At 38.2% G+C, this 8667-nt stretch overlaps 2 protein-coding genes across 3 annotated transcripts in view; both read left to right on the forward strand.

Annotated features, from left to right (window-relative positions):
- Positions 1–3754: 3754 nt before the first annotated feature.
- LOC111456702 (zinc finger protein CONSTANS-LIKE 9-like) lies at positions 3755–4084 on the forward strand. Its single transcript, XM_023098670.1, has one exon. It carries the CDS (start codon positions 3755–3757, stop codon positions 4082–4084), a length of 330 nt encoding a protein of 109 aa, XP_022954438.1.
- A 2204-nt stretch (positions 4085–6288) lies between these two features.
- The window catches only part of LOC111457299 (E3 ubiquitin-protein ligase CSU1-like), a 3582-nt gene continuing 1203 nt past the window's right edge, over positions 6289–8667 (forward strand). Inside the window, exons 1-2 of one of the 2 annotated variants that reach the window (XM_023099527.1) lie at positions 6289–6634; positions 7446–8134. In XM_023099527.1, coding sequence (XP_022955295.1) covers positions 6396–6634; positions 7446–8121 — 915 coding nt within the window. In that variant the 5' untranslated portion in view covers positions 6289–6395 and the 3' untranslated portion in view covers positions 8122–8134. Of the gene's footprint in view, positions 6635–7445; positions 8387–8667 lie in introns of those variants that run through there. The other variant, XM_023099526.1, reaches the window with a different exon arrangement.

Below are 8667 nucleotides of genomic sequence, written 5' to 3' on the forward strand. Positions count from 1 at the left end.
ATTTATTCTTTCAGAAGAATCTATAAACCAACCCCAGTTAGAAATCACGAAGCTTTGCTTTTGATTTTCCAAAAGGTCTCGTATCAATGCAGACCGTGTTTCTTACTCTCAATCACCTTCAACGACTCAACTCATAAAGTTTTCGTTTCTCAACCTAACTCAAATAAGTTGATTAGGTCGATCGAATTTTTCGGGTCAAATAAGAGATAAAGTTGGAAAGGAAATAATGAAAGTAATTGAAGGAAGTTGTAATGCAATTTCATGAGAAGTCTACTCCTTACGCTTCATCTCTAATTAATTGTTCACATGATAAGTTCAAAAATGATAACTATTAACTTTGAAAATAAGATAATTTAATTCATATTGGAAGACCAATTCAAACCCAATCCATATAGATTGAAGTCCTCATCAGTCAAAACCATCAAAACCCATCAAAACCCAACAGATTATTCTCAAGTTCCAATCTTTTTGGATTTAAACTCTGAAACATCGTGTAAATTCAAAACCTAAACACGATGGTCGTGTGTTCCTTCGCAAGCAGCTTCCACGAAGTTTGGAGCCACAATTCCGACAAAGAAAGGGTCGTGTTCCAACATTTCTTAACAACATCAAAAACTTCATTAGTTTTCACTAAAATAAAATAAAATAAAATAAAAACCAAATTCTTCCTTGTCTTCCCCCATTTCCACGCTTCCTTTCTCAATAAATACCCTTCAATAACAAAATTTCTGTCATTCCAATCTCATAATCCACAATGGGGTCAAGAAACGGGGTCGTTTTGTTCAGAGATTTCTTCCCTGCAATGGTGGAGAAACTTGGAGTAAAAGGGTTTATGGAGGAACTGAGATATGGGTTTCGTTTGCTTATGGATAAAGAAAAAGGGGTTATAACGGCAGAGAGCTTAAGAACAAAGATGGGGTTTTTGGGATTGGATGAGGAAGAAGCTATGGGGATGGTGAGAGAAGGAGATTTGGATGGAGATGGTGCATTGAGTGAGGCTGAATTTTGTATGCTCATGTTCAAACTTAGCCCTGGATTGATGCAACTCTCTACACATTTATTTCAGCAAAAGTTTAGGAAATTTAAATAGATATATATATATATACACACACATATACTACATATGCATATGCTTTGTTTTTCTTTCCTTTGATTATTTATTGCATAAATAATGTAAAGTTTGTTTGATTTGTATTTTATAATCTTTACTTACTTTTATATTGAATATTAAAATATGGTTTGTGTCATTGGTTTTATGTGATAATGAGAGGGATAAAATATTGTGCAACTATGAATTAAAAACTAATGAAAATAGATTACGTTATCGATCAATTATTGTAGTAGATTGCAAGCTATATGAATAGAGATGTATACTTAACCGTGTGATTTCACTTTGGAGATTCATCTCGAATGGGGTGAGGAGTTCTTATTTAAATAGAGATATGAGGGATGCATAATGAGAAAATTTTCTTTGTTAGTCGAGCAGAGATGGGGACTAGGATTATATTTGCAGTTCTTGTCGCCATCTTCAATCCCGCATAATTCCCTGCCTCGCCTCACTTTTTAAATATAAATATAATATATTTTTATATATGTGAGATGCTATATCGATTGGAGAGATGAACGAGTGCGAGCGAGGATGCTAGGCCCTAAAAGGGAAAGTCCAAAGAGGACAGTATCTGCTAGGTGGACTTGGGCTATTACAAATGGTATCAGAGCCAGACATCAAGCAGTACCGAATGAGGGTGGACGCCAAGTGGTGTGCCACTGGGACTCGAAAGTGGGTTATTTTGAGATCACAAATCAATTAGAGAGAGAAACGAGTGTTAGTGAGGATGTTGGCTCCAAAAAAGAAAGTCTAACGGACTTTTCTCTTGGACCAACAATCCTTAGACATGTGGTTCTTCTTTTCGCAATGGTAGAAAATGCCTTCAACTCTATTCTCTTGAGAACTCTTGTAGTTATTCTTCTGAGTTCTCCCAGGTTGTGCGGTTCCTTGGTGACTTCTTCCGTTGTCACTATTTTTGTATTCACATAGTTCATTGTTGCTCCGATCTTTACTTATGTAGAGAACTTATTCTTCACTCTTTAGCCTGATGCCTCCCATTTTCTTAGCTATGGCTTCAAACTCTACTTGAGCGGGTCTTCCTTGTACAGTAATAAAGAAGCTTCTATACTCTAGTCGCAATTCATAGATGATGATCCTCCTCCTTCAAGATTATCCAATGACGAACTCTAAATCTAGTTCAGTAATCTCTCGACATATAGACTTGACCTATGGAAGTACTAAGCAATTGTCATGTCACGTTGTGAGATTGATAACATTTTGTTCTCCAGAAGTTGTACCTTGTATCATTCTTCTTAGAGAAAAGCATCACGAATGTGTCTCATACTTCTTTCAGTGTCTTTTTCATCCCGAATGTGCTCCAACATCTCTTCTTCACCCGTGGTCTTCAAGGTAAACATTGGTTTTTCTGTTTTGATTCTCCACTAGGATCCTCCTTTGGCGGCATAATTTTCCTTCCGCCAATGACTTCCTAGAAGTTTTGTCCTTGTAGATAAAGATATCATGTATGTTGTCTATGTGTTGTAGTTATTGTTGTTGAGTTTCTTAATTCTTCCAACGATCACGAAATCATCCATCATGTCGGTTATACTTCAATAATACCAAATAAGTTTTTTCGACACAAAACTTGCAAAATCACAGACTACTCATGATACAAAAAAACTCACTCACTACTAATCTCAAAAAATTGTTTTTGATATAGAAAATCAAACATAACTACAACCACAAAGCATGCTAAGAATTTCAAGAGATCAAACAATCACACAAACACTCGCAAATAGTAAGATTCATGAAGGAGATGAGTCGCGAAAGTGATCGATCAACATAGACAAACATGGACATTGGAGTCACACTCACAAGCTAGACGGCAACTATAAGCATTGAGACAAAGCCTCTTCCTCACGATTTGTGCATCATTTAGTGTGAGAGGGAGCCAAGTTGGCTAATGGCTAATGGCTTTGTGCATCATAAAGTTTCTCTTGTCATATTGTATGAGGCACCTTGTGCATCAAATAAGCTAAGAAATAGAAACAATACAAACACTCAACCTTTTTAACACAAAAATCAACACTTTCAAAGCTCTACATCATCATTCTTTCACTTTCTACCAACATATAGAGTAAAGGATGAAATGGGATCACACAAAGATGAAAATACATGATGGGTGAGAGACTAAAAGAGTTATTCACTAATTACTCTTACAAAACAAGCAAATCCTCACTCATTTTCAAGCTCAAATTCCCAAAAACAAGACCATCAACTCCATTTTTAGTTTATATAGTTAGGAATCACGAATCTATACGGCGGTATGATATTGTTCACTCATGGCTTTGTTTTGAGCTTCCCAAAAGACCTCATCCTAACGGAGATACTATTCCTCACTTATAAATCCGTGATCTTCTACTAAACTAACCAATGTGGGACTCACTCCCAATAATTCTCGACAAATATTTCTCACTCTCAAAAACATGGCAAAACAGACGTTTCTAGAGAACACTATTCTACACACACATGGGCCCAAGTTTCCCCCTTGTGTCGAATCAAAAACAGAAAATTTTAATTCAAAATAGCTCTTAATTTAACAACTTGCACACAACCAAGCACACCCTACCCACCATATGTCCCTATGTTCTTTTAAAAGCCCAAACCACAACAAAAGGGATCCGATGCTCTCATCCCACCAATACAATGAAGAAGAAGTGTGAGCTTTGCACTTCAAGAGCCAATACATATTGTGAATCCGACCAAGCCAATTTGTGTTGGAGTTGCGACGCCAATGTTCATTCAGCCAACTTCATCGTCGAGAAGCACTCCCGCACGTTGCTATGCCATATTTGCCAATCCCCCACGCCTTGGACTGCCACTGGCCGCAAGCTTTCCCCTACCATCTCCGTTTGTCAATCTTGTCTTAATGCCCAAAATAACGTCGCCGACAACCATCAAGATTCTGGCGACGACGACGAGGAGTATCAAGTGGTTCCATTGTCGCCGCTGCCAGTTTCGAGCTCGTCAAAATGATCAAGAAACGCAGTTAAAAGATGGGTTTTTTTCTATTCAATTGTTCTTTGATTTGGGTTAATGTTTGGAAAATAATGTCAAAATCAAGAACATGAAATTAAATCATCTTCATCGTTGAGGTCGAAGAACACATCAAACGGCTGTTAAGGTGACATGCATGGGCCCCAATAGCTTGATGTGTATTTTATTTACTTGTTATGATATAAGATAAGACCTGGATTTTTGTATCTATTATAGTATTAATTAAGCTTTTGAAATTAAGAATCTCGAGCAAAGTTCTTGGGATTATCAATTATCATCCTAAATTAAACTTATTTAAGACATGTTAAAAACTATATATTATACATAATAGATATAGTTTAAATATAATTTTCGACATCTCCATGTGATTTCTGCCTATCATTAACATACTTCAGTAATATTATTTAAATTGCAAGTGCAATGGATGGGCAATTAACATACTTAAGTAATATTATTTAAATTGCAAGTGCAATGGAGGTTGCCCATAATGAGTTATACTTTAAGAGGTAGAATTAAAATTATTTATTTCCAGGAACCAACACGAGTTCGTATTTAGTACTTGATGGCCTTGGTATTTTCCTGTATCCCCTACGATATGGTCACATCACTTACTCCTCGCTTTTGAACAGTGAAGACTATTCCCACAGACCAACACGAGTCCAACTATCGTGTTCATCTTAACAAAATTTTCAAAGATCACCTAATATAAAATTGCTCCAAATAAAACACGTTTAACCCCATAGTTTCGATAAAATAGTCACTGATATCATATGATCGGAGGGATATGCATATGAAAAGGGTTGGTAGAGAGTGGATTTATTTGTGGCTGAGAGTGATGGGTGGAAATTGTAGAAGATTGGAAGAAAGAACATGTGTGGCTATGGCGTTTTCAGTGCTTATTAAATTTGGACATTGGACAGAACAAGACAGAGAGTGATTGACGTTTATTTATGTCTGTGGATGTGGATTTTGATTCATGTCTCCAATCTCTTTCGTTCTTCAATGTTCGTCATCCATTATGATTTTGTTCATTCAAAGTTTTCTCAAGGGTATTTGGTTTATTGATTTGGGAATTTAGCTCAGAATTTTAGGGGGTGATTGACTCTAGTTAGGAATTAGAACTCTAAGGCGTTAGTTTTGGAGGTCGAGATGTATGAAAATCGGCTTTGAAGTCTTAGAATAGGCTTTTTGTAGTAGTTCAAGCTCATCACTAATAGATATTGTCTCTTTTGGCTCGAGCCTTGACTCTCGTTAGGAATTAGAACTTCTAAAGGTTTCGAAGTACGGAAATCGACTTTGAAGTCTGAGAATAAACTTTTTGAAACAGCCCAAGCCCACCGTTAATAGATATTGTCCGTTTTGACCCGAGCCACACCCTTATAAGGAATGCTTTGTTCCCCTCTTCAACCTATGTAGGATCTCACAATCCACCCCCCTTAGGGGCCTAGCGTCCTTGCTGGCACACTGTCCGGTGTCAAACTCTGATATCATTTGTAATAGATCTGTTTAGAAAATACAAAAGAAAAAACAACTTAAATGAGTATAACATGATAACAAAAATCATCCTAACATCTTCCTCATAAGATCAAACAAAAGGACGTAAAGTTGGAAAGTAAGAGGGTCGATATGCCTGTAACACTTGTACTTTGACTCATACGAAAAGTATATAAATGAATGGAATGTTAAGGTATCGGTCACCAAATTGCATTGCAACTAAATAGTCATTCATATTCACATACATTTTAGTAATAGGTTAATAGGCTAAAGTTCTTTAAGTCTCGTAATCGTATGTAATATTATCATCAGCTATTGTTATAATATGCAGATGATAGTGCGTATTGCAATCACGTCCTATGTTTCTATGCCTATATCAACATTTTATAGTTATTTCTATTGTGACACTCAAATAAAGGAAGAATACATAATTGAACAGATACTTCATTTAAATGAAAGCGGTCTTGAAGATAAGATGACTCAATAAGACTTGAAAGAATTAAAAGTTATTATCTCTATCAATAAGATGCATTTTTTTTTGTCCGTGAATCATTAAAACTTTAAAATTGCTAGAATAAATTGTATTTCGAGTGACTTTAAAAATTTTCCTACAAAATCACCTTCAATACGGCGACGTTTTCAAATTGCTTCTTTACCATTTATCTACAAACCCGACCCGACTCGGAAAGGGGAATTTTGCTCCATTAATTTCTAGGGTTCATCATCTCCCCCAAATTCTCTGATTTTGCTGATTTGTGTTAATTTCAGAGCTCTAAATTGGAGAGAGTAGAGAAATATGCCTCAGAGACACTCGAAGAACAATAACGATCTAGCCTTCTTCACCTATGATGAGAAACGGAAGCTGGGATATGGAACGCAGAAAGAGAGGCTTGGGAAGGACTCGATCAAGCCCTTCGATGTCTGCTGCCTGTGCTTGAAACCCTTCATCGATCCCATGTGCTGCCAGAAGGGTCACACGTTTTGTAAAGAATGCATTCTTGAGTGTCTTTTGGCTCAGAAGAAAGATATTCAGAGGTTTGTTCCTTTTACTCATTTATATGTTTACATTTGATTGCTTGGCTATTGTATATTCCACCCAAAAGTCGAAACAATTCTTTGAAAATGTTCGTAGAAGTGGATGGCGAGTGGTTTAGATCCTTATGAACCTGTTAGTATTGGTGTGCCAAAGAGTTGTATTCCAGTTTCTTCCTGTATTTGGATAGCGATTGAATTTTGATCGTTTTGTAGCTTTTTCTTAGTTTTTAAACTGTTTTCCTTAGTTTTCTGTGTTTGTTCGTGCTTTTTGAAGAATTTCTTATTTCTTTGGTATTTCAAAGGTGAAAATATGATCTTATTTCTGGGCAATTGATTGGGATCATGGTTGGTAGTTTGTAAGGAAATAAGATATTACCGACCACTATGAATTGGCCACGGTTCAATACAGGGTCAATGCCAATAAATAGTTAAGGATTTAGAGATACCAATAAGGTACCTTGGTGGGAATTTCTAGTAACATAAATAAGATTACCAATAAGATACCGATAATGAACACAGAAACATAAATCTAGTAAAAGTATTTCTAGTATTGTCTGACTGATATGGTGGGAATTTGATTTAACATTCAGCTATTGACACTGTGGTTTCTATCGATATGAATATTAGACCGGTTCGCTATCGTATCATTGTGATGGGAACGTTTTAAGAATTGCATGTTGCATTGTAGAACAGCGTAGTAGGATGTAGTTTTCCTTTTCTGGTTTGCCTCAACTTGATTTGTTCACCCATCCCATTTGGGGCTATGCAGTTTGGTCCTTCTGTTAATGATCATGTTTTTGTTACCCTGCAGGAAGCTTGCTGCATATACTGCTCAGCAGAAACAAGACAAGGAAGAAGCAGAGGAGAAATTAATGCAGCAGAAAGCTAGAGAGCTCGATGCATTTGATCAGCAAAACCACGGTGCGGTACCACAATACAACGACCGCAACCACAGCCGAGATAAGAATGGTTTCCATGGGGCAAATAGTGTAAAGGTTACATCGTACGAAGAAGAGGCACTCCGGACCATGAAGGCGTTTTGGCTGCCATCAGCTACACCAGAAGCTCCTGTTAAAGCAGGAGCTCCTTCGAGCAGTACATTCTGTCCCGAAGGCAACGAGAAACTTAAGCTAAAGTCCCTTTTCCCAATACATTTCACAGAGGACAATAGTGAGCGGAAGAAATCGAAATCTTACGACGTTACATACATATGCCCTAGTTGTAAGGTTACTCTAACCAACACAATGTCTCTTGTGGCCCTAAGTACATGTGGGCATGTGTTCTGTAAGAAGTGTGCTGATAAGTTCATGGCTGTGGATAAAGTTTGCCTTGTGTGCAACAAGGGATGCAAGGGAAGGGATTTGGTGAACTTGGAGAAGGGAGGGACAGGGTTTGCTGGCCATGGGGATTCTCTTGAAGCAACAGACTTCAAGCATTTGGGAAGCGGTTCTGGCTTGGGGCTGGTGAGGCCTGCCATGAAGACCTAGTCCATCGCCCGAGGTACTTCATGATTGTGATTTTCTTCTATAATCCTTTCTGCCCTTTTTCTTTTCTTAACCAATGAGTATACAGTCTTGTAAAATGGCAGTATCAATATTAAATCTTTGTATGTTCTTTATAAAAATGTGGAAAGCTGGAATTGTTTTTAAATTGAGATTTGTCAACAAGAATCTTAGGAAGTGATACTACGCGAGTCTTTGTGTGAATGTTTTGCTGTGAACAATGAATATTAATGGTCTTTTGGTGGATGGATATGGATTTGTAGCAGCCCAAGCCTACCGATCGCTAGCAGGTATTGTCCTTTTTGGGTTTAGACTTCCCCTGCCTCTCCTAGAGAAAGGATTCTACACCATTTATAAAGAATATTTTGTTCTCCTCCCCAATTGAGGTGGGATCTCACAGTCCATCCCCCCCCCCCCCCCCCCCCCCCCCCCCCCCCCCCCCCCCCCCCCCCCCCCCCCCCCCCCCCCCCCCCCCCCCCCCCCCCCCCCCCCCCCCCCCCCCCCCCCCCCCCCCCCCCCCCCCCCCCCCCC

Source organism: Cucurbita moschata, unplaced genomic scaffold (genome assembly GCF_002738365.1).
Source record: "Cucurbita moschata cultivar Rifu unplaced genomic scaffold, Cmos_1.0 Cmo_Scf00019, whole genome shotgun sequence".
In the NCBI taxonomy this organism is placed as follows: domain Eukaryota; kingdom Viridiplantae; phylum Streptophyta; class Magnoliopsida; order Cucurbitales; family Cucurbitaceae; genus Cucurbita; species Cucurbita moschata.

What these genes read in the sequence shown, in the direction of transcription:
- LOC111456702 (XM_023098670.1), top strand. Translation starts at nt 3,755, where the DNA reads ATGAAGAAGAAGTGTGAGCTTTGCACTTCAAGAGCCAATACATATTGT.